This window comes from Pomacea canaliculata, linkage group LG10 (genome assembly GCF_003073045.1).
Source record: "Pomacea canaliculata isolate SZHN2017 linkage group LG10, ASM307304v1, whole genome shotgun sequence".
Lineage (NCBI taxonomy): Eukaryota > Metazoa > Mollusca > Gastropoda > Architaenioglossa > Ampullariidae > Pomacea > Pomacea canaliculata.
The window spans coordinates 1134897-1162087 of NC_037599.1; the positions used below are offsets into that span (position 1 = coordinate 1134897).

Below are 27191 nucleotides of genomic sequence, written 5' to 3' on the forward strand. Positions count from 1 at the left end.
AACTGTAGACTACTGGACGGGGTCATGCTAGGTGACAGTGGCTGCATGATAGGAGAGTGATTGTTGACACCATTTCAGCATCCTGCACCCTTGCAGGAAAGGAAATACAACACAGCACATAGCTGTACATGCAACTGGTATGTGAGTTTGCATCAAAGTTTTTCACCAAATGTTCATGTTGGTCACATTAACTGTATCTATGTATAGTAAAGTCAGACTTGAACACATTTAAATATTTTTCCCAGCATGTGTATACATTGAATAGTTTTATATGGAAATAATACTGGTTTGATTGAAACCTGTTTACATGTACTTTGTATACTATTTGTAAATGACAATGCCAATAATATGTTCAGCTAGTAGTTCATTTAAATCACAGTGAATGTAGTTATTGTATTGTGGTATGGCATTACATTCCAGCAGTCAGTATAAATTTCTACAGATGGTGATGATGTTTGTATTTCAGGCATAGCTAAAAAAAGAGATGGGATTATCTCTTGGGTCTGAAGATGGAACCAGATCAGGTCTCTGCATCCTGCAAGTTCCCATCTCTGCCTTGCTCAGACCAAGCGGCTACTGAAAGGTAATCAAAGTATTTTGTCTGGAGCCGCGGAGGCCGCGGTGGGGGATCCAGAAGGCATAGCAAGACGAACAGACATCGTCACTTTGGGCTGTGGAGGCATGATGGGTAAAAGACTTGATAAAGCAGACTGCCAGTCTCGCGGGTGTTTCCACCTTTCGCGGGCTGCATTGTGGCGGCGAGAACACAAGTCCGACTGCCGCCCGCCACGTGGGTGGCCGTATTTTCGCGGTGCACGTGAAATATTTACCACCTTCACTAAACTCTTGGTTATGCGGTCTCGAGATCTCGCGAGTGCGATACCTCGGTGTGATCGTCTGCTTAACTCGATGGGCAGACGCGCCGCGGAGGCATCGCCTGTAACTCTGTAACTGATGTCTTTTATAAATCGACGGTTGGGTTAGATAAGCATTTGGACACCTCCTCGTCTCCAACGACGGAGAGTGCTAAGCCATCTCGACACCACGAACGCACTCTTTGGTCAAGAGAATGTGGAAGCAGGCTGAGGACATCAAGCTAATTACTCAATGGGTGAGTAACTCGTTGATGAGTTGTACTGTGTACAGCTTGCCTTATGCAGCACTAAAAGAAAGTTTTGATGAGTTAAATAATTTATTCTGCTAAGGAGATACATGCCTTCATTTTTTAAGACTTTGAGATTCAAATTCAAATTAGTGAGAATATAGGAGCAGTGATACAATATATAAATACAGTAAATATAATATTATTATTTAATATTATTTTGTATAACTGTTTATTTGTTTGAAGCAATCACAAATTTTTGGTGATTTTGAACCAAAGAGGTTTTCTACTCTTTTTCTTCTCCACTTCCCTCTAAGCCTCCCTTCTCCCATCTGCATATCCGCCTCCACTTTACTGTCCAACCTCCGCCCCCAACCATACTTCTTGTTTAGAAGCTTCCAGATTTTCCGTTAAAAAGTATTTGTGACATATTGAGTACTTGTGTATATTTATATTTCACCTGTACAGGGTGCACCGAGTGTTGTAGGCTCATGGAGCAAACTGTACCTGCGCTTGCTGGCCGATCGTGTAGAAGACAAAATCGAAGGTGGGCAATAAATGACTGAACCAATAAGTGATGCTAATTGAAAACATGTTGAAAACAACAATAAGAGTTTTCTAAACAATAATCTAATGTCCAAGATTAGACACGTGCTTTAATGATGCGTTTTATTGTTCACACTGAAGTAGATTTTTAAGACAAAATACTTTTGGGCGCTTCTTTTCTTTGACCTCACCTTTTGGTACGTCACTCGGTGGCTAGTCAGGTACTTGCAGAATATTCCCGTCACTCGGTGGCTAGTCAGGTACTTGCAGAATATTCCCGTCACTCGGTGGCTAGTCAGGTACTTGCAGAATATTCCCGTCACTCGGTGGCTAGTCAGGTACTTGCGGAATATTCCCGTTACTCGGTGGCTAGTCAGGTACTTGCAGAATATTCCCGTCACTCGGTGGCTAGTCAGGTACTTGCGGAATATTCCCGTCACTCGGTGGCTAGTCAGATACTTGCGGAATATTCCCGTCACTCGGTGGCTAGTCAGGCGCCTACGAAATATTCACGTCACACTCTAGCTAGTCAGACGCGTATATTCACGTCACACTGGGTAGGTAATTACGGAATGTCACGTCACACTGGGTAGTCAGGTAATTACGGAATGTCACGTCACACTGCAAACTCGTTGAATTGATTTGTCTGTTGAATGGCGAAGACTGGCGTGATTTGCAGACAACTCTAGTTTAAAGACATTGGGATGATGTACAGTTAACAAACTTAATACATCATCATCGTCGTCGTCGTCAAATGCGTGCCTATCCTGTACAGGCAGGCTTGTGACGAACGGCCAGCAATCGACCTCAAACTACCTGTATCAGTGATTTCAGAACATCTGCTAGTTAAAGGTACAGGTAATTTCCACGTAGTCAGCAGCTCTGTCGAGAGCAATACTGACGTCAGGGGGGCATCACGGGAAGAGAAAACAGAGTGTCATGTTGTGACGAGTGAGTATCAAGCAACAAACAAACAAACAAACAAACAAACAAACAAACAAAACAAACAAACAAACAAACAGCCCCTGCTGGAAGTCAAACAGCAGTAGAAGGCGCAAGAGTCTGCAAACGTCACTGCGGACTGATCACTAAGTAAATCATCAATCACTCGGCAATCATGAAGTGCCAACCATCAATGATAATCGTGGAACTGTGTCATCGATGTGCACAATGCACATCATCATTTGTATCGAGTCTTACAAAGATGATAATACATCATCTGAGAGATCGTTGTAAAGACCAGCCGAACACTCACCACGTGGCAACACAAGGCGACCTCTCGTGCAACCTCGCTCCACAGCCCCAGGGATGGGGTGGAATGATCGGGGAGGGGAGTGGTGGTGGAGCCAGACACTTGCAATAATAAACTACGGGCGGCGCGAGTCACAAACAAGCTTGGATCGACACAAGCGGCCATTTTCAACCACGTAAACAGTCTCCTCTGCTCCTGCCCGAACATTCTCTTTGTTCTAGTCACGGCCGGTGGGCCACGTGCATGCGTGCGTTTGTTCGTTCGTGCGTACGTGAGTGAGTGAAAGTTCAGAGAGGAATAGCCGAGTGCTCCGAGATCGGATAGGAGAAGGAGGAATGTGTGTTTTACTTTTACGACGAGTCAGCAACTAAGGTTATATCGCGGCAAAAGCAGCCAAACCTTGTGAAAAGATCTCACATACAGAGAAAGAATATCGTGCCAGAAACGAGATCTGAACCCAGGACAGCAAATCCTCACTGTATAGAACTATAGGTGACACGACCGTTGCGCCGCTGGACTGCACATCCGACATCGGAGGAGCACACTTATAGTGTGTTCGGTACCCAGGGGTACAGCGACTTTTTTTTTTCGAGCACACACCTCGCTCCCGAAAGACTGGAAGATTATGGGTTAATTTTTGTATTTAATTGAGGAAGTAGGGAAGCGTGCCCATCATTTTAAGGCGCTAAAGGTGCTGACAGATTGCTAGATGGAGCGAGAGAACTGTCGCGGTTTTGTCGGAACGAGGATCATAAAGGCCATCACCTGCCTTGTCCGGTTGTCCCCGTCAGGACCTCTTCCTGTGTGACAGGGTGTTTTAACTGTGAAATGTGAAATGGCATTTCTCCCTTGGCCACGTCTGTTTAAATCGATCAGTGCGCAGAAATTCGTTTCATTCGAACGAAAAAGATTGCTGTAATTTAGCAACGAAATCACAATTATTTATTACGAGAACTACAGTAAGCAACAAAAAACCCAATTCAAAGCGTAAACTAAGTCATTAAAGTAATTAAGTACTGAAAGAATGAGTAGTAATAAACATTAAGTATGATATCAAAGGAGAGTGGAAGGTGAATGTGTACAAAAGTGGTGGTTGAAACAGATATTTATGAGGGCCCTATAATTGGGAGGTATCTCTAGAGGCCTCATCTAATTCTCCTGCATGTATTTTGGTAATTGGCGGCGAAAGCAGTTCAGGAAGTTCAATTGCTGAGAGGGAGGAGAGGCTGCTCCACAGCACACTCCCTCAGTATTACAAGATAGAGTGAGGATGAATGTGTTTGTAAAAAGTAATTAGATAGGAAGAATACAATGTGTGTCAAAGGTAATTAGATAGGAAAAATACAATGTGTGTCAAAGGTAATTGAGAATACAATGTGCTTAAAAGATAATTATACAGTACGAACAGAGGATTTTACAATAGAGCAGAATAATGTTGACACATTTTATTAACGGAGAGCAGACGGTTTTGAGTGAAGAAAATAACGTGTTGTTAAGTTATTAAATATATTAAAATACAAGAGACTAGTGGAGTAATCTGTCAGGGAGCTTGTGTGGCCAGGTGACAGCATCTAGAGTCCAGTAAAACTGTTGAAGTTAAAAGTGCATGGCGGCGCGAGACGCAGGTGAAGTGTGGCCATGGCGGTGTGTGTGGCTGGCATGTTGTGACAGGTGTCAGACTTTCTCACAAACACAAACACTCCGCACCAAACTCTACCTCCGGCTGCTGCAGTTTGCTACCCACCCACCCCACGCACCCATTTTTTTTCTCGGCACCTTCCGCACCAGTCTCGCCCGTGTGCGCTAGCGGCAGCGCGAAGCATGACGGGACCATAGACACGAGGACGCAGCCCTGTGACCTCTGACCCGGCCACCGCGGTGTTGCATCTTTTGCCCGTAGCTGCTGCGAAAAAGGCGTTCCCCTCCTCTCCCCCATCCCGTCTCAGCAAACTGATCCAGGAGTAATGTCAGCGCCTAAACACCATCCCGTCAGTGTAAACCATTCCAGTCCCACCTACCACGAGGCAATTATCGTGTTATCTCGCCAGAGAGGGGTGCGATGAGACCAGTGGTTTTTCTTTTCGCCGCCTTCTTCACTGCCGCCAAGAACGCCAGCGCAAGTCACCAGAATGGGGTCAGAGGTCAAGCTGCGGGAAAAGGAGGGGGTGAATTACACCTGCTGAAGACTGGGTCGAAAGGCAACCATTTATTAGCTCACCTCTTGCTAGAAGGGTGGAAGACAAACTGCTGTAACAGTAACTCCCTTTTCTTCTCCGGTTATGATAAAAAAAAAAAATACCCCAGAACCAACGTGTGTGCATGCTTCGTCAGTCTGGGAGGAAGGGGGAGAGTGGCGGAAAGCTGAGCATACTTTTAATCACACATTCTCTCATCCCCCACTATCCCCCAGACCAGCTCCGACTAAGGGACATAAGCTGGAAGTACAACTCGTGGTACGATTATTTCCCTTGCCCCATGCACTGGCACTTCTAGTCGACAACGTGTGACTGGACCATGACTGACCTATAGGTCAACAATCCAACAATCAACAATCCATTTACCACAGTCAGAATTATCTGAACATTTCTGGAAGTATTCTCGGTAGTTGACATCAAACACCAGTTTCTCTTGGGTGCTTTCGTGACTGTTGAGGCGGGTGTTGGCGGGGAGGCGCCGTGGTTAGCACGACTGTTATTAGTACTCGACTCGCTCAGAAATTCTACAAATTTTCCCCGACCACTCGTAAAGATCGATTTACCATCAACGGTAAATGGCGGCTGTGTCTGTGAGCTAAACAGTCAACTAACCTCACTGTCGCTACATCGCCTGGAAATTCCTCTCTCAATAGACTAGCTAAAATTGTTTGTCCCCTCATCTCATTTCCTGTCTCTTTAGACTGAGACTACCTTTTCATCTCATTTCCAGTCTCTTTAGACTGAGATTACCTTTTCCTCATATCATTTCCTATCTCCATAGAGTAGCTGCGCTTACTTTTTTTTTTTCTGATCTCATTTTCTGTCTTCGTACCCACAGTCTGCTTTTTCGTGATCTTAGTCTCCGTTTACTCTCTTTATCACCTTTTTTTTTTTTGGTCTGCTTTTTCGTTTTGTTTATGTCAACTTATACGATGCTTCCTTTGATTTTTGTCTAAACTGCACCTTATTTCAGTCGGCCACGTTTTTGTAGTATTTTAAGGTCTGCAGCTGACTTCACCTGGCAAGCAAAAGAAAGTTGTAAAACACCCTAGTTCACATGTACCCTGTAGTAGCGAGAAAGCATGCTATCAAAAGTTTACACTCAGACCTCTCAAACTGTGAGGAAGTTTAGAGTACAGGTTGAAGGAAGAGTGAATGAGGGTATGAGGTTGATAAGATTGATATTTTGAGGAGGCCAGGACAGGGCTGCACTGTAAGGCTGATAGGATGTGCATTTGGGGCTGAAAATGGCTGGGTAGGCAGTTGCATCGTGGGCTGCTTCTCTGATGAGGCGAAGAGCTCACAGGCGGACAGCAATGTCGGAAGGCAGGACATGTGCAGCGAGGTGCAGTCAAGAAACTTACATTGGATATGAGCTGGAGTAAGAGTTCTTACCCCTCGCTCCTAAGGGGCGTGAAAGTGGGAGGGGTATCCTACAGCTCCCCCTGCTGACCTCTGGTTATAAAGTGATCGGAGGCCTGCAGGTCGAGCGGATGTTGACATAGACAGACATTGATGGTGCCAATAACTGTCGGACAACTGCCTGGGACCACCTCGTGGAGGACCCTGCTGCCAGCATTTATCTCCCCTGCTGTGTGCATCCTCACCGCTCCTCCCGCTTGGTGTCCAAACCGCGATCTGCTATCCATCTGTCTGACGTGGGTGGGCGGGCTATTCTCCTTCTCCCTCCCACTCGCTCGCTTGTGTGTGTGTGGTAGATGGAGTGTGTGAGTGTTTGTGTGTGTGTTATCTAACTCACGTGTTCGCGTTCAGCGCACGACTTGTATGCTCCATCAAAACCTCTCCACCGCGCGTGAAGCGTGAACTAGGTTCAGATAACTGACTGCCGACACGTGAAGTCAGTCCAGAAGTGAACCCAGAAGTGAACAATGTGTACTTACATGTACATTAGATCAACCGTTGTACACGTTCACCAGACTACTCCACTCACAATGCTTCCAAAGGTGCGAGGCGTGGATCAAGGGACGATACCCTGTATACTGTATTTCCAAAACTCTGCTTACGTACCTTGAGGAAACTCCAGCACCCAGCACTGCTCGCCCCACGCACAACTGTTTAGAAAGTAATTACAGACACTGACTCCTGACAGACTAGGGAAAGGTAAGGCAGCAGAGGAGAGGAGATGGGCACCGCCCTCGCACAAAAGGTGGTCCCAAGAGAAGTGAGGTTTCTAACACCTCACAACGCCCTCGTGTACAGCTGGCTCCGAGAACACTGAGGTCTCTGACACTTCACTCCCCAACCACCTGGAAAGGTCAGGCAACGACCTTTACAGACATTATCTTTCGTCGAAAGTGTAGTGGACGGATGCAATGAGAAGAAAAACAATCTGACGCCCAATGGTTGGGCCCGACCATTGACTGGGTACTGACAGCCACTACTGGAAGCACAGAATCCACTCAGTCCTCATACCTGTTCTAAAAGCCTGATCATCATAGCACGGACTTGTATTACACGGCCGCGATGACACACATGTACGTGTCAAGTACCGAGACGTAGGGACGGGGAGATTGTTGAGGAGAGATGGTTAAGGAGACTGCCCAGGATCAGAAGAGCACAAAATAAACTTCGTACGCAGTGCTGTCGCTTACCTGGTTGGTCTCCAGAAAACTGAGTTTTGTTTTCCCTCTAAACGACCAGGTGAAGGGAGTGTAAGCTGTCTTGACACTTCGAGCTAAGGACAAGCTTGACATAGAAAGTTGTAAGGTTGACTGAGCACTGTGAAGTAGTGCATGCAGGTCATGGTCAAGATTCCTTGAGGCCTAAAACAACTGGACCTGCTCTGTTTCTGGTTGGTGCCAGTTAAGGAAGCAGAGTGATGATGATGACCTGTGAGGTATGGAGGTTGGAAACTCAGGGATAATGGTATAACAGGGGTGCTTGGCGGCATTGAGATTGGTTTGCAAGATATCCACCACCCGAACTATCTGGGGGCCTCTCGACCTGTCGTGTCTGAACATCGCTGGACAGAGCCACAGGTCGCTCACTGCAATAATAATCTTTAAACTCAAAGGCAAATACAGGTAGTCCTCGACTTACGACGGAGATCCGTTCTTAACGCGGCGTCGTAAACCGAATTTTGACGCAAGTCGGATCATACGTTCATACAGTACTGTACCATAATAACAGTACCGTACTGCAAACACTTAGCCTATCCAAACACCTATCCTAACACAGTACCCTACATCATTATCAATAAACATAAGTACAGTAAAATATTGTGCAGTACAGTACGCGTTGTTATCACTGTCGCTTTCATAGGAGCAGATCCTGTCACGTGGTCAAGGATGCGATCTTTATCCTTGATAATCGTAGCGACAGTCGAACGACTAAGTCCTAATGACCTGCCAATTTCTGTTGCTGTTTCCCCTTCTCAGACTGCCTTATGATATCCACTTTCACCTCCATGGTGATGGCCTTCCTTTTCTTTGATGCACTGTTATCAGATGAGTCTACTTTCGCTAAACCTCGTAAGTGGGAATGAGCGTCGTAACCACGAAACGACGTAACTCGAGACCGTCGTAACCCGAGGACTACCTGTACACCAATACGCGTGCATACTTTATTTATTGATATCCTTATAAAGACTTAAGAGCATAAAATGTATCATGAGCATACTAATATCACTGCACTGATTAAAAACTAAGCGAGAGAAGGAGAGAGAGAGATAAAAAGGAACAAGAGAGACATATTTCGGTCCGCAAGGAGAGATTTCCTAACGGACCGCTGCACCACTGGTGTATAAATAATGTTTAATATGTCTGTGGCCGTGGCATGTTAATGAATAGTAACATAAATATTCCGTGCCGCTGGCGTGCTGGCGAAGTGGTTGATTACAGGCAAGAGGTCTGGAGCCATGTTGAATGGAGTGTGCGGCGGTCCGCGCCGACGAGGGCTGGAGACGCGAGGGGCCTGCACCACCAGCACCACCCAGCCGTAGCCAGGTAATCAGCAGGCCGGTGCCGCCAGCTGATAGCACCATTAGCTCATCTGACGGAACCGTCACTTCACATCTGCCTTACATTCACGTCACTCTGGTCGTCTGCTTCTTCGCCGTTCTGGCAATCAGCGCCTGGCGGCCAGCAGGGCGCCAATGTCACGCTCGACTTACACCGCAGCAACACCCAGCAACACAATGTACCCCGCTGTGCGAGCGGACGGGTGCATCGGGGACCAGTTTGTTCGAACAGGATTGGTCCTGCGTGTCTCGTGATTTTCATTGATGTCTTTGATGCGTCTGACGATTGTGGTGTAGTATTTGTATACCGGGCGAATATATATATATGCTCATTGCGGTTACAATATTAAACAGAAACACGAGAAATGATGCAACGGCTCACTAGTCGAGTGAGCACTACTATTATTCTCTCTCTCTTACTCACACACGAACACACTGTGTGAATGCCCCGTGATTTTCATCCATGTACTTGATGCGCCAGGACTGATAACCTTTAACCCCGTGTTTTTATTTATTAGTAGAGTTGCTCGCGGGTGTTACAACTGGCACGACATAGTCCTATGTTCTGCTCAGTTCCCGGATGTAGTATTGTACCAGTGTGACAACGGCCACGTTGTGCGCCATGTTGTGTCGCAGGATGTAGTGACAGTAGTGTTGTAACAATAATGTACAGCAGGCTGCTCTCCTCCTCCACTCCAGTCCCTATTCAACTTCTTTGACATTTGCTGCAGCCGAACTGAACAGCTTTCTGCAGGTTAATTAATGGTGCTTGTGACTGTGTGGGCGAGATGGGTAACAATGTACTAACGGTCTGAGCAACTGGCTGTGTCACTGACGAGTAGCGCAGGAGAGAGAGAGAACAGAAGCACGCACACAAAGCAGGAGGAAAGACGCCATTGCAGTTCTCGCACTCTGGAAAGTCTCGACTCTAGACAAGATGGTGAGGTCCTCGTGGTTGGCTATAGGACTACGTGAGACGGCCACAGACTTTCGCTCTAAGAATACGTGAGACGGTTACAGACGTTCGCTCCATGACTACGTGAGACGGCCACAGACTTTCGCTCTAAGAATACGTGAGACGGTTACAGACGTTCGCTCCATGACTACGTGAGACGGTTACAGTCCGCAGCTCGCATACTGCCAGGGGAGCGAAATCTTTCTTGCATTTTAATCTCAAAAGATTCCTCTCTGAGACCACTGGACAACTGTGCACGTATCTGGTCACATCCTTGCCCCCTGCCTGTGTAGTTTGGGTTGTGTCCGCTTGCCCATCACTATGTCCGCTTGCCCACTGTCTGTCTGTCCACCTGGCGGCCTTTCAACGGTCTGTCCCTACTTCACACCTGTTGATGTGAGCGTACCCGAGTAAAGCCACCCCACTCGATAGGCTGTGCCGCCATTTCCTGTTTACGGATAACATCAGACAAACCTCCAAACGAACAGGTGCGGAAGTTCTCAAGAATATGAAACTCTTCCTCCTTTTCATCAGGATGTCATTATTTCTTCACAAAAATACTTTCATTTTCGTTCAGCAGCTGAACTCTTAATAAACATGTAATTTTCACTTGGGATTCATGACTCGTCTGTTTTCTCTGTTGGTCATATTCTAGATTATTCTTTCCGCCACTGAGTCCTTTCATGGTGGAAATTATTTTTCTGCTGCAGTTTGAATCTTTTAAAAACATTTTCTGAGCTGTAACACATTGCCGCCGTCTTCATCAGATGATTACAGTAGCTTTCTCTCGCCATCAGGTGCTGTTCCCACAATGTGCATGTTGCACGACTTGGGTACACAAACACACCCGGACTTGTAAGTACATTGAATGCACTACTCGCACTTTCATGGGTTGCCAACAAGCACTAAACAGCGGGTGGAATGGTCAGTCTGTACAATGTCGAGGTCAGAATTTGTCAAGATTTCAGTTGCTGTCCATTTCCACTGCTTTTGATTATAAAGTTCGAAGATAAGCTTTGTGGATCAGTCGCTCTTGTCCCCCGTCTCAGTCTCTTAACGTGTCTCTGTCGTCTCCCCATAAACGATTTTAAGAAATTACCGTTGAAACCATACCAGGTGCTTGTACAGCAATCTCTTTGAACTGTGCCGACCTCAGCTTCGTGGGTGGGCTGGGCAGATAACTTTTATTGCAGTGCGAGGTGCGGGAGGGGGCTGCCAGCGGCGGGCCATGTTTCGCCAAAGGGACGTCACTCGCACGTGAGGAAGCGCAGCCCCCTCCCACCTCCCAGACTCCAGGGACTGGGGGGTGAGGGGTGGGGGTGACAGGGAGGCTACATATCCGTTACCTCCATGGTGGAACCGTTTGTCGCGCGTAAAGAGCTACCGCCTCCTGGTGCTACCTCAGCATCACACGAGGTTGCTTGTCCTTGGTGTCGTCGTCACTCGACCCCTGCACCCACCCACTCCTACCATCTCGCTCCTGACCCTTGACCTCTCGTTACGCATTTGTGTGCGGTGAGGGTAACTACCGATTGTAGACAGGGATATGAATAACTACAGACCGCAGACAGGGACAGACCATCGCGAAGAGTCCATTCGACTACAGCAAACAGTCGATTAGAGTCACTGGACCACTCACTACATCACCACACATACACACAGGTCGATATGCGCAGGCTAAGTTTCCACTTAAAAAACAAAACAAAAAAAACAGCAGCAACTGGACGCAAATATTAAATATATTTTAGTGCCTCCAACACAGTCGAGCGCTGAGCGAGTGGTAGCTAACTCATCGCCTTTCTCGTCCTCACTCTCTAAAGACCCTTGTGAACCTGTCAAAAGTCAAATTTTTGACAAAGTTTGGCAAAGAAGTGTGTGAAATTTCCAGGAAACCAATGGATTTGAGGCAAACGATCGGCACATTGGAAGTTTAGTCAACATGATGAGTTGATTGACCTGGTTTGCCAATGCGGTGTCGATACGTTTGTCAATACATTTTATTGCCATATATTTGTCAACAGACGTGAACTCGGGCAATAAATATTGAGTCATTGCTTAGAGGGACATTGTGCTTTACAAGAGACCATCCTCATCCTCATTTATCGAATTCTACACATAATGTAGTAAATAATCAACAGAATACATATTGTAGTTGTAGTCATCAGTCTACAGAACACGAACTAGAGTAAGTAGTCAACAGTAAGTTTAATAGAACTTCTGTCTTAGTACAAACAAACAGTGAAAACTGAGGAAGTAAGAAATTTGAAATTTTATCGAAAAATTAATATTTTTACATTTAACATTCGATTTAATAGTCGGATCAGCCTGTGTGCAGGCACGTGAGAGAGAGAGAGAAAAATAAAACCTAGCAACAACCGGAAACATGTTTTCTGGTGTCAGCAGTGGGAAAAGGGGAGACCATGCAGTAAGTGTGTATCACCGTGTGTGACCGCTGGTAGGACTCGTTAGGTCACGTGACCCAGGTCACAGACAGTTTCTTTATCAATAGGCGGCAACGACGGACAATCAGATTTCCAGAAACTGAGCCCCCCACCATCGAGGTAAAGGGAGGGATTTTGTTGCACTCTTGAGACGGGCAGTGGACGAGGTTGTCCACCACCTGACTTCCGGGGCTACTGGACGAGGTGTATCGTGCGACAAGTCCACGGAGGAGACAAAAGCTGAAGTGAGTCGCTTGAAAGATTATAGAGGAAAAGCTACCGGGTGGTCACATGGTCTCGTGACCTGTGCCACACCAGCAAAACAAACAAGAGGACGGAAGTGTGGGTGGGCTCTGCACTTCAAACGGTGTGTTCATTGTTCCTCCACATGTGGTCAAAGAAGGGATGGTTCACAGAGCCAGCGAGTGTAATTCAAAGACGAGTGGGTGGGAAGGCGATTATGTACCTAGACAGTGGCTATTGGGGTAGGGGTGGGGCACACTGGGCGGGTCAGGTTGGAGAAAGAACAATTAAATGTCTAACTTACCATAGGAACTGTAATCGGTTGACTGTCACTAGTGACCAGCAGTTTGGAAGGTGAACCTTATCCATCTCCCCTGCTAGAACTGACCCGGACCCCAGTGAACTTCAGGCGACCTTTTATTTTGGAAATAATGTTTGCTATAAACAATGAACAGGTTGCACTCTGAAGGAAACATGTCAGCAAAAATATATTTTGCCCCAAAAGAACTTTTCATTTTGCAATGCTGCATATAACTGAGCGACGATAGGGTTTGTCAGTGTGTAGGTCGACATGGGTCGTGTGGACGGCACGGGGCGAGTTTGCGGATGGTTGAAGCAATCATGGATGTGTAGGTGGACTGCTGTCTGTCTGCCGAGACCAATGCTTAGCCTCTTGCCAAGTTCTCCGCTGTTAGTCTCGGCGAGCCTAAACAATGAATGTGACTAAACCGGAAGCTCTGTAGTAGCATGCCTCGTTTTAGTAGTTAACTAAAAAATCGTCTGCCAGCAGTCCAGTAATGGAAGCACTCACTGCCTTACACCAGGCTCGTCTCGTGGAGGTGTACATACCTGGCACATACCTGGCAGATCAAAGAGATCCGCTGTGACCTGTACAACGTGTCAACCCGTTCTCCCTTTCTCACGGACTAACACCAGAAACAAGTTCTTGTGGCCGACGCTGGGCCGCTATTGTTGTGGCTGTTGAAGTTATTTTTATGGGACAGTGCTGTCACCTGCTGGCGACTTCACGTGGTAGGAATAGAGGTGTGAGAGAAAGATGTCGCCCGCACACGTCTGAGACAGTCAGGTACAGGTATTCTAGTCTCACCGCGATGTGTGAAACAGTGAGAAAGCCTCTCGCAGCAGTATTAACAGTAGCGAGAGAGTGTGGCACAGTCTAGCCACCCCAATAAGCCCTCGTTGTTCACATTTCACAGCGTGCCAGTGCTCCTCCTGTTCACGTGATGTTACAGGCCGAGCTTTGTACAAGCTTACTGCGATAACATGTCTACAGAACTGTGCATTGTGGTGGGGCGCCGCTGACTGCAAAATTCAAACCTCACCTCGAGTGACACTGACAGCCACTCACTTTTATTTTAATTTTATTTACGAGCCCTTGCGACTGCTTCTGCTGATTTTAAAGTCAATTTAATTGTGTGATGAGCTGGGTCTTGCAGCTTTTGATGTTAACCCCTCAATTGTCAAGCTGCCAGTAGTAGTAGTCCAGGTCGTACGACAGTCGACTCCACTGTCGGCAAATGCAATGAGATAGTTGCTTCTACAGATGATGATGATGATGATGATGATGATGATGACATTTATATAGTGTGTTTCTCCAGCATCTGCCCGACTCAGGCGCTTTACAATCCATTTAGGAAAAGTCTGTAAAATGACAGGAGTTGACAGGTTGCTGCACTGCTTGCACAACACCAGCGGCGATTCCAGCAGCAACAGTCTCTGGGCCCGAGGGTTGATATCTTGGACACCCTCGGTGCCAACCTTTAACCTCGACTTCCGAACGTTCTCCTCTGAGATGAGTAGAGACAAGGCGTGTTGTTATGTTTACATGTTACTTTCAGTGTTCATGAAGCACGTGTCATAGACAAGTAAAGCTTAGAGGGATACTAAAGGGAAAATTAAACTGCTTAGAAACTCGTAAATAGTAGGATAAATTTGAATCTCGTCTATTTTCATATCTGTTCATGTGGAAAAAGTTGAATGTTTTCAGTAGAATGTTGTGTTTAATAAGAGAAATATCACGGGACTCTTTCGTTTGCGTCGACGAAGTCTCGTTCTCCGTCACGTGACCCTATGACGCGTGGTTTCCATAGTGAGAGCCATGCCTCGAGAATGTGCTGCATCCGACTGCCACGAAAAGATGGGAAAAGATACGACTTTGTCTTTTCATCAGTTTCCAAAAGACAGAGCCTTACAAAAAGAGTGGGTCATACAATAACAAGGCTTGATCCCACACGTTTGGGAGCCCAGAGAGTGGGACATGTGCAAGCATTTTGTTGACGAGTGCTTTACTAGCCGGACCCGAATGTCCAAACAGTTAGGTTTGGCCTTCAAGGCACAGCTTCTGCCAGATGCAATTCCGACAATTTTTCAACACAATGAAATTGCTCGAAAAAGAAAGAAGGATTTATCTGACAGACGAGTTTCACTTGCCAAACGACCACAGCATATACAGGTCAGTGTCAGTGCTACTGTTACTGTGTTTACAAAATGCACTATTCATTATTGGTAGATAACATTACAATATACATCTATTAAAAATACATAATAATAAACGTGTTATGTGGTACTTATAATAAGCGGGTTTCAGTAGGTAAAAATTCATAGTACATGCATAATAAATGAAAAATGTCATCATCAAACTGCAAGTATAAAAGAAATGATTGTTGAAATCCTGGCCCTTGCTACATTATTTTTTAAAATCCATGTTTGCTTTTTATAAAATGAAATATTTTTAAATTCATATTTTTGAAAAGACAGCCTATTTGTTTATGAAATCTAAAAACAATAAAATACTCGTGAAAGGTATTTCCTACATAATGAGCTTATCAACAATAGTAGTGAAATCTATGTGCAGTACACTGCGGAAGTTAGAATTGATATTTCAACATATGAAAATTAGAGTAATATAAATGATTGTGTTTTATGTTGGATACTGTAAAGAATTAAAAATAATAATAGCGTGATCACATGGTATAATCATACATGTTTTATTATTGTTTTAATGTTTTGTGGAATGATTACTTTATAAAAACTTTATGTTCAGACTATGACGAGTCAGTCACAACAAACAGTTCAACTATGCTTAAATAAAGAGGTCCAGACAAACCCAGACCTCAGCTCCAATCCTGAAAGGTAATGGCCACTTTTCAGTTGTTTTTTTCTATTACACATCTCTTTTATCTAAAATTGGCATGAATTCCACAGACTGTGCCAGATATTTTCTTCTTATAAGGATATTCAAGGCTGAAAATATGCGCAGTTTTAGACACTTACATTAAAAAATAATTTTATATGGCTTTGTAAAATTTTCATGTGGATATTTTTTTTTCATAATGAAATGAAAAAGAAGGAAATTGTGTCTATAAATGTCTGCTAGGTGTGATCCTGATATTGATATGGGGAGTCAGAAAATGAAAATGACACCTCAGAGTGGAATAATTCAGCAGTCAAGGAGCACCAGTAAACAAAGTTTATATTGCAGTTACTAACAAACAGTCAGTACTTGATAGTTTATATCAGAAACATGCTAGCACAAGAATTTAAGCTGATATTTAGTTATAAAAATGATTTATGGTTTTAACTATGATTTTAGTCTCGATATTTGTCTCTAGGAATTCACAGAAAGATGAACTGGACACAAATCCCATCCTCGAAAGAAAATTTATCATTCACGAAAAGAAGTTGGAGGAGCTGCTGAGCGTCTGCAGGCAGTGTAGCAACCCTCTACTATCACAACTATAGACGAGTGTTGCATAGAAGTCAAATTTATAACCATATGCCAAGACAGCTCCTGTGGCCATCATTACTCCTGGACACCACAGCCACACTCTTTTAGGCTTCCTAAATGTTCAACGTTTGACAAGTACACAAACACACATGTGTCTCAAATTGTCCACTTGGTTTATTGGAATCCATAACTGTGCAAGAATTAAGAAAATTATGACAATATACATTGTTGAAACTATTTTTAAATGCTTGCAGAGCAATCAAATGAAAAATTCACATGCAGTGGAACTTGAGGAATTAAAAAGATTAAGCCACATGTCTGTATATTATGTGAAAAAAAATCAGTTGTCACACAGTTTTCCTTGCATTATTATTAGTTTTTAAGAAAATAAAGAATGAAAGGTACATTCAGCACCAAGTATTTCAGAAATGATGTTTGTAACATAAAAATGCCAGATGCATGCAAGATGTGTTTTGGACATAAAAATGAAGTGTGTCCCATACCTAAGTTTGAACAAATAAAAAAAATTAATGTTAATAAAGGGAAGATCTTATTTTGCAATTCATGTCAGATACATGAAAATATTTTTAGACATCTGATATGAAGTGTGTCCAATAACTGGATTTGGATAAATGTAACAATTTTCATGCTGTATAGGGAATATTTTCTTGACAATTCACTTTTAAGCTTTTACTCTACATTTTTTTTATGCTTCAACATTTTGTATAAGATTTTTCTTTAAAGTGTTTTTCTTGCATTCATCCTTTTAATTTGACATTGCTCAGACTAAACTTTGCCTATAAATAAAAAAATGCTGGTACCTTGATTGAAATATCACTCACTTGTGTGGTTCTGTTTGCATATAGTCTTCTCGCCATCTTTTTATATTAATCTACTTTATTAGCATTATGGTGGAATTCATAACAAACATGAAAGAGCCACTTATAAAGTCATTATGTATTCAGAGCATTTCTCTCAAAAATCTGTAATGTAAGCATTTATATATGGTTTGCCTGCACAGTGGCTAAAGCACCAGTAAGACAATAAGAAATAGCCTTCATGGCTGGTAATGCACATCTGGTCCTCCTCTACATTATTTTTAATTTGTGCATAATAAGGCAACATATTTTTCTTCATCTTTTTGTTGTGGCCATTCCTCACAAATGCACCAGTCTGAAACTGTGATAAATGAATCTATGTACACACATTTAAACAACAAACATATAAGTTAAAAGCACAGGCATAATAACAGATAAAGCAAATGTCTCTGCTTGAATTCTCTGCATTGTTGTTATAAAGTAAGTCATTAGTGCAATCATTCAAACTATATCCCCCAAAAAGGCTGCAAATATTGTCTGTTTAAAATATTTAAATACAGATATTTCAAAATAGTAATTTTGAAACTATCCTTAGGAAAGTTCACTTTAAAACCCAAATTATCATATACAATGTGAATATTCCGGTGTGTGTGTGTGTGTGAGGAAATAATTAGCATACCAAATGTAATTTTATTTTTTAAATGCACTACGAAGTGAATTCATCAACAACAATGCCCAGTGTAAAGAGTTTGAGTGCATTATGTTTATTTAAAGTGCTTGAAGGTAAAGCATGCTTTCACTTTCTGTTCCCGTGCACACAGTATGACTTACTTCTATAGTCCTACGTACCTGCTTTGTGCTTCGACTGCTGCAATGTTTTCCTCGTCCGCTGAGGATGTTCAGTCGATTGTGAGTTGATAAAAGTGGTTCAAATTGGTAAAATTGAACATTACTCATGGCAATCTTGATTGTTAATGATTTTGGAGATCACAAATCCAACTAACGAAACACACCGATTACTATCCTAGCAATGACAACAGACACTTCCTGTCCTCTTGTGACGTCACAAGAGGATTTTCCTCTTGACCGTCTCGGGAAGCTATCGTGGCTACTCGGCGGAAGGACACAAGGGTCGATTTCACTGGATTTTTTCGATTCTTATAAACATCGGCAACCGAAATGATGTTAAAAAGCGGTAATTAAGTGAGAAACGAATCATTTATTTCTCCTGCATTGCTCTCATGCTCTGTAATTGTAACTAAATATATTTTTGAAACGTTTGACCGTCGCCAGAGCCTTATCACAACCCTTTAGTATCCCTTTAGGAAAGAAGCAGGGAGAGGTGGTGTACCCTACCACGTGACTTCCGTCCCTTTACCTTCCTTTTGTTTGGGTTATTTACTGTTTGACTTGTGAACTCTTCTCCCACTGTGACAAGGATTGATGTGTGCAGGGTGGCCATAAAGTTCAGTGTTCATTATTTGCACACTAAGGTAGTCGTTTGGCCATGTACCTGTGCGCGTGCGTGTGTGTGTGTTGGCACCTGCCCGGCTCCAGACTTCCGGGGGTCGCGTCATGGCGGACATGAGCGCCAAGTCGCAGCGAGCTCCCCCTGCTGTGGTCGTTGACAAGGTGCCGGCATTCGTCAGTCTGACACCTCAGGTGGCCGTTACAAGCAGACAAGGGGTTTACAGCTCTCAAGGCTGTGACGTGGAGGAGACCTGTTGGCTGTCAAAGTCATCGGATCCCACGGACAAGGCTTCTGAGACCCGCGTCCCCGTCACCCACCCCTTCCCCTCACACCATGGCCGCCGTGCCTGCGACAGACCTCCAGAAAATGTCGCTCAGTAACAGCATAAACTTTGACCTGTGATGCGAGATCATGTACAAGACAGGCCAAGTAACTGGTCTACCTTGTGGTGTCAGCACCGGGTGCTACAGGTCATAGTTCACTCTCTCGTTTACAAAATGGAGGAATGAACAGAATGGAAACCGGGAGGAGAGCTTGAGTCATGAGGAAGTCAGCTGCTGGAAAGCGAGTCGGTAGCTAGTTTTTGAAAGGCCAAAAAAAAAACCAAGCAAACAAAAAAACAAAACAAAAACAACAACAAAAAACCCCCCAAAAAACAAAACCAAAACCAAAACAAACAAAAGAAACAGAAACCCCGATGTTTTGCTAATAACTCAGGCCCAGACGAAGTCCTCTTTGTTCGGTAGGTTGGGATCCTTGGCTTTGTCCGTTGGTCTGCTTCAGTCGCACATTGAATTCTTGTGCTGGACGCTGACAACCTAACTGTCACTGACACTGTGTACCGTTAGTTGTCTGTCACAGCCATTGTCACTGACAGTGCCGGGGTACGTGGACATCATTGTCTCACTGACCCCCGACTCGGTGCAGTTTAAAAAATAACTGTCGAGGTGGAGGGTTGAAGGCAGTCGTTCTAGTCTGGGTTAGGGTTGGATGGATCAAGTTCTGCAGTCCACGGTGTCGCCCAGCGTCAGATGGGCAGAGTTGTCTCACCTGTCACACCTGTCACACTTGCACCGCTGCACCTTCCGGAATCCAATCTCGCCGGACACCGACAAGCTGCCTGCGACAAGGTGTGTTCAGACAGCAAAGTGGCCGCGGGATACCTGTCGTCAAAACAGACGAGAGGACACGAGCCAGAGAGGGCGAGAGGGGGTGTAGTGTGTGTGTGGGGGGGTGATGTGAGTATCCATCACTGACAGTTGGATGAAGTGAGCAGCGGTTACCCTCAGGGACGAGAGGCGCCGCGGGGGCCTTGTTCTCCCCGCAAAGCTGGTCTTAAAAAATAAATAAAAACAAAATACAAGAGCTGATTGTCCGACGCCACAAAAACCTTGAAGGTGGGGCTGCGGGGGGTTTGCAGAGGGAGGACGAAGGTAGGTGGTACAGGTACACAGGTGCTGGCTGAACACGGGGCTGGAGACATGAACAAGGGCCGCAAGATGAGACTGACGGTCCTACAGGGGAGGGGCAGCTAACCCTGCAACCCTCCTGCCCCTCTCTTCCTGCTCCAGACGCCTGGCGCTAGGACGACGCCATCATGTCGTGAGACTCCGTGATATCCAGACGTCAGACTACGTCATATCGAGACGTCAGACTACGTGCTGGGCCCTCAACTGTTGTACAAGTGACGTCAGACTGACGGTGGAAACGTCAGACGACGCAGCAGAACGTCATACAAGGGACAGAGACGATAGGTCCGTGCGAACGGAAGCTGGAGCACCTGGAGATAAATCCCCGACGACCAGCCTCGTAAACTGTAAGAAATGCCATCCTGCTCCCACATGAGATTTGAACCCGGCATTGCTGACAAGTTAGTGAGTGGTTTGCCGCTAAACCTTCAGATTCCCCACTCCCCTCTGTGAACACACTGGGGTGGAGTTCTCCCCTCTGTGAACACACCGAGGTGGAGGTAGAAAGGTCCAATAGTTTGTGTAGCGGGTATTTAGTAAGGTCAGGGTGGAGTGGAGTTCGGACATCAGCGAGTTTGCGCAAGTGATGCGAGTGGCAGGTCTTCACGTGACCATGCGAACTACTCGTATCTGTGATCAGCTGGAGGCCGTGGGGTCAACATTGGAGACAAAGGTGAAAGGCTGCAGTGAAGCCGTCTCACACACACGCATACAAACTGCAGTAAGTGCAGATATGCTGGCGACTAAGGGGCGACAAATGGCTGGCCAAGGGAGGTAAGATATGATCGGCTGAGGGGCCTGTCGACACGCTACCCGCTTGTCTATCGCTTGCAATCTCACCTGCACCCTCCCCTCCCTTCCAGTTTCTTAACACCTTCTCCGCCACACCGGCGACAACCCGCCGCCTCCAGTTGCGTGTGGCGACAGGACTAACCCTTGAACGCTGCCCTCGACAATCCATGGAGGCAAGCTAGCCTGGGGGCAGGTCTTCCTCAGCCACAGCTATGCGCCTATGCACAGCTGTATAATCATAGCCACAGCTATGGACCTATACACAGCTGTATAATCATAGCCACAGCTATGCCCCTATACACAGCTGCATGATCATAGCCACAGCTGTATAATCATAGCCACAGCTATGCCCCTATACACAGCTGTATCACAGCTATGGGCAGATACACAGCTGTATAATCATAGCACAGCTGTATAATCATAGCACAGCTGTATAATCCACAGTTATGGACCTATACACAGCTGTATGATCATAGCCACAGCTATGCCCCTATACACAGCTGTATGATCATAGCCACAGCTGTATAATCATAGCCACAGCTATGCCCCTATACACAGCTGTATCACAGCTATGGGCATATACCCAGCTGTATAATCATAGCCACAGCTATGCACCGATACACAGCTGTATAATCATAGCCACAGCTATGGACATATACACAGCTGTATGATCATAGCCACGGCTGTATAATCATAGCCACAGCTATGCACCGGTACACCTTAGATGCGCTGCATAGGTGCAAACGGAAAATGTGCTGACGCGACATAAATATTTGGGTTAAGGTTAAGCATTTTTATCTTATTTAAACAGTTTTAGTTTAATTTTTTTATTGTTCTGTGCTCTGTATTTTTCATACAGCTAATTATCTAAGCATTTTAGAAATTTTACGAGTTAAGCCAAACTCGATGGAGGGAAAGAGGAGGAAATTAGTTGTGTACCCGCCATGCTGGCCTGAAGGCTGGAGGAGAACGATGGTCTGCTCAAAGACAGGGACATGTTCGCTGGAAGGTTTCAAGAACACATACCTTCTTCCTCCTTCTCGGGAAACCGGTTAAATGACGAACATTGTTTACATGTTCTATAATCTGTTTATGGAAGAAATTAATGCGGACCAGCAGTCAAACAACAACAAACAACAACAAACAACAACAACAACAACAACCCATTCACCGTTGGCTCCTTTTGAAAAAAAGGCAGTTTCCCTTTTATCTAACTCTTAAACATATTGTCAGGCCAGTCAGCAAGTCAAGCCTGGCATTCTCAAGATCCCAGATCGTCAAGATACCCGACAGTCGTATTCAGATGATGTTGGTACTGCTGTTAATAATAATGACGATGATGATAGATGTACTGCTGATCACGATGATCTGGGAAGCTGCAGGCTGGTATTTCCAAGAGCCTAGTAATAGTATTCAGTAATGGCTCCGACTTGCTGGCATTTGCCGAGTCATGTTTGCGATCGCCACTGTAAGAAGTCCCTCCTGCAATTTCGCTTCTTATCCCCCTCAGACTGACTTCTGTGCCCCTACCCGTTACAACTGAGGGAGGGAGGGGTGAGAGATTGGTTCCCTCCCCGCCAGTCCGGTTAGGAAAGCAATTTACGAGCGAGCATGATCGCGCATATGCTGCAAGTCAATGCCGCCGAGCGGCAGGCAGCAAGATGGCGGGTGGGTCTAGCCTTTCGCCCTCTTCACAAAGTCTCAGACCTCTCTCCTGTCTTCGTGCGCTGGGTCGCAATAAAACCGCTCAGCGTTCTTCCACTCTCTCTTTTTATTTTCCCTCTGAGCGGGCGGCGGATGTGTTCCTACATTTATTCGCAGGCCAATCTCCATCTTTATTTCTCCTCGTCCTTTGTGGCGCGGGAGGGGGAGGGGGTGGGGGCAGGCAAGCCGGGGCCAGACCACCCACGAGATGGGGTCGGCAGCCGTGTGAGAGCGGAGGCTGGGTACATGGCAAACGCGGGGGATGGGGTGTGTTGTAAGAGTGGCGGGGTGGAGACGAGGGAGATGTGAAGTGGATGGAAGGAGGAATGTGAAAAGTGACGTAGAGCGCGAGAGGTGGTCGAGGGCAGGGCACAGTCTAGAAGCAAAGTTTCGTGTCAGTCAAATGGCGAGTCTTGAGACGTTTCTAGGTCTCAGAATGTTTTTGCGATTGAGTGGCAGGGTCGGGTGGATGGAAGGAATAATTGTGGAAACTTACACTTAGGCGCGTGCTGGACGATTTGACGATGACGAGGATGACGACGTAGTGACGACGTAACAGCGGAATTCTCCGTACGGAACGCGGGATGCAGGGGCGGTAATTTGTTGGTAGGGGGTGTCGCGAATACAACCAACCACAATCCTTTTTTCATCCTCCCGTACTTCCGCAGTCGACGGCGGCCAGAAGTGTCAGCGATAAACAGACGGCTTGCCCTCCTTCCTTCCTTCAACAGCGTGCAGTCGCCTCTTGTCTTCCATCATTCCAATCACATTCGAACACAGAGGTGAGAGCGCGCGCACACACACACACAATCTCTATCTGGATGTGTTGAAAGGATTCATTATGTTAAAATGCAATGTCCAAACCTCGTCAGTGGTCAATCTGCTGTATGCAGGCAGAGCAGAGACCCAATGTTCACCTCCACCCCTAAGTGTACTGTCGTCTAGTACTCTAATGTACCCGTGACGTGTACTTGACATTCGTCAACTGGAGAAAGATGGCGACAAAGCCAGACCGAGCTGTAATTGCGGTTCTGAATTATATATCATAGGCTTCCTGTAGCTACACTAACCAGCTGGCCACGTGACATCAGCTAGGTGGATACTTACACTGCATTCCTATTGCGACAGAGACTAGAGAATCGTTGTCATGCTTGACTTCGCCAAACTGAAATATTGAAACAGTAAGTCAAGACACCAATCATGTTTTCTGGCAGTCATATCGAAAACATTCACGAAACACGCCGAGCGTTCGACTTCACATTATTCTTCCTTAAAAATATGGAGTCCAGTGGAAAGGCCTTGTGGCTGCTTGAAAATCAATTGCAAGTATTTATTGCCATACTGTCTCCGCCATCTCCAGCAGGGTAGAGGAGGGTGGGGAGTTACTGGGAGGTTTGAACTCCGGGCTGTGTGCATCTACAAACTGACTTCTGTGCGGGAGGGGGAATGGGGGACTTGCTCAGACACTTCATCACAAATAAAAGTAAAAGACTAAATGTTTTACTGCCGCTAAGCAGCATGGAGTGGTTGGCAGCACTCCTAGTAATCTCCTTCATTCCCTTCTTCTTGTCTTCCCCTACAGCTGATTGGATGATTCACAACCCGAACCCTCCATCCACCCTATCCAATGATAGACCCTCCTCTGGCCTGGCAGTCGGCAGCAGTCAGATAGACGGGTGGGGGATGGCGGCTGCGGTGTCCAAGATAAAGTTCACGAGGAGTGGCACTTCCGGTCCGGGATCTTCGCGTCACGGTCCGTGGCTAATCAGATAAAGGGCTGGCGTGTCCAGGATAAGGTGTGTAGGGACCCGACCCCCATACCCCCCATACTAGTCAACCTGCCGAGTCTGATAAGGGGACGGTGTAGCCAAGATACAGGTGTGTAGGCATCGGAGCTGGTGTCACGTGACATCATGTCGCCTTTTGACTACGGTCACGTCGCTATGTCCCCCTCCTACCCCAGTAATAGCTACTCGGTTTCCACTTAGTTGTTTTGAGAATATTGTTGAAAAAGAGTCGCTGGTAGAGAAAAACACAAACATGGATGTACAACTGAATAGCACAATTGAGTGTGTGTGTGTCCTTGCTGATGTTGCCCTTTAGTCACGTGACATGATGTCGAACAACTGTTCAGTACGTTGTGGTAAAATAAAAAAAGAGGTTTATTGTTGCATACAGAAAGGTAGGGACACCGGCCGTTGTTTGACCAACCCTCCTTCCTCATGGACATAGGGATGCTGGTGACACCACCTTCCCACCTGATGACATGTTGCACAGTCAGCATGTCTGCAAATGCCCGAGGGTCTTGTACCTCACCTCGTCTCAACTTTTGTGCCTCACTTTGTGTCTTGTACCTCACCTGTATCTTGTACCTCACCTGTATACCTCACGGTATAGTACTTCAACTCAGGTTTTGTACCTCACCTCGTCTCAAGTTTTGTGCCTCACTTTGTGTCTTGTATCTCACCTGCTATTGTACCTCAAGTTTTGTACCTCGTCTCAAGTTTTGTGCCTTACCTCGTGTCTTCTCCGAGACTGGGCAAGGTGGGGAAGGGGATCGTTGTTTTTTCCTCTGTCATATACACCTGCATCTCCCATGATTCCTGTTGGCGATGAGAAAAACTGAAAGGATTTGGTTTTGCTCGTGGATGAGTTGCCAGGCCATGTTGGAGAGCTGTTTCCCGCTTGTCAATGTCGACGTACGCGCAGCATCAGAAGAATTCATTCTTTGACAGCAGTTTCCTTCTCACACATTCCTACATGCCTTGCACGGTCTTTCCTTTATGCTTAATGATTTACAGATTGGAATGAAAGAGTCGAAACTCTACAAAATCGCTGACGGGGTTGATGGACTCTTCTCACAGTTTGTCATTTGTCAGCAGGACATCATCTGGACTAAAAGATTTATTTTTTTATATTTCTTTTCCAAAGCTTCAGCGGCTGAAGACTTTTTCTGGCGCTTAGACCACTGAACATTGGGTTTGAGTTTCAACTGAACAAGGACATCGAGCGCGAGAAAGAGAAAAAAAAAAAAAGGAAAAAGAAAGGGTGGGGAGGTAGCCTTCGCCGTCGCTCTTGCGGGGCCAGTATCTCGCGCTGCTAACAGATGTACCCGAGTTCTGGCGAGGGTCCTGCGTGTGTCGAGAGATTGCAGCAACGGTAGCTGAGCAGATCCACGTAGTGCTGCCTTCACCTGGCTTCTCTTTACCGCCATTCACCTGCAGCCACCCACAGCCACCCACACCCGGCCACAGGGCTGCGGGCGCCGCAGTGAGCGCGATAGCTCCAGGGTATCACCGCTAACAGCTCCGAGGACCGCTGTGAACACACACGAGGGTGGTTTCCCGGGTGAGCCTGACAACTACGACACGACTCAGTATCCACACTCAGGGCTAAGCATCCAGCGACTTGTTAGTCAAAGTACATTACTGATCGAAAAGCTTGAATGAAATAAATGTAAGAAAGAAGAAATAAATAAAATAATGATAAATACGAGCTTTTAAAAGCTTTATAATTTGTAAAACTGAGGTGAGAAAATGAGAAGTTAATAACTGTGTGCAGTCAGCTTTAAACATTCATCATTCTGTGTCCTTCCTTCCTTCCGTGTTCGTAATTTGATTTCTAGCAGTCTTGCAGAAGGTGGAAGGTATTCTGTACTTGTGTGACTGTTGCGGAGTTCTTCGTGTGTTTACAGGTGATAATAAATATCACACACGAGCGTGCACACACACACACACGCAGAAGGTCGAGAGAGGTTAACTACAGGGTGGATACTGTTAAAAGACGGTAAAAGCTGGTGAAGTCTGCTGTGGCGTATAAAAGGCCCATCAAAGATCATGTAATGCCGAGCCATTTGTACGCCTATAATGCCGTGTCAATGTTTTTGACTTTTTCCCAGGTGCCGCCATTCAAGGCGTCGTCTGGATGAGATCGGTCGTCTGCTTCAATTTGGGGGCCGCTGGCTGGCTGCTGGCGCATCTCACACTGACATGACACAATGCCAGCGCCAGCAAACCACAATTATACCGCCCCTGCAGCTACTTAATTTCATATTTACACACTTGAGATAAAAACTGAATTTTCACCTCCGTGACGCACAGGTTTGGCGGAGTGTAGCTATGACGAGGGCGAGGATAGAGTTTCCAGCCTTTGATATACATCAGGGCTCGTCGGCGCTCGCTGGCCGCCAGCCACGGACTGATTATACCTGAATTCCCGGCTTCTTGGGTGGTCTCTCTACCTGGGTGAGCCGTTGCTAAGCAACTAATGTTGGACTGGCGTTACACGAGCAAGCCTTCCGATAATTGACCAATCAGCGCTGCGATCCCGCGCACATCACTCACAAGGCAGCACCGCTTTAGGGCGGAGCTAGTATGCAAATTAGTGCTGCTTCTCCTGGAGAGCACAGGGAGTGTAGTGCATGGATTGAACAAGTGTGAATGCTTCGGTCCCACAAACTTGGTGCTCTATGAGGTT

General features: G+C 45.8%; 1 protein-coding gene across 1 annotated transcript in view; it reads left to right on the forward strand.

Moving 5' to 3' along the window:
• LOC112573863 (protein patched homolog 1-like) overlaps positions 1-27191 on the forward strand; it is a 71473-nt gene continuing 44282 nt past the window's right edge. Inside the window, 2 exon segments of the mRNA XM_025254515.1 lie at positions 1-137; positions 467-1111. Of these exon segments, the coding sequence (XP_025110300.1) occupies positions 1070-1111 (42 nt within the window). The 5' untranslated portion in view covers positions 1-137; positions 467-1069.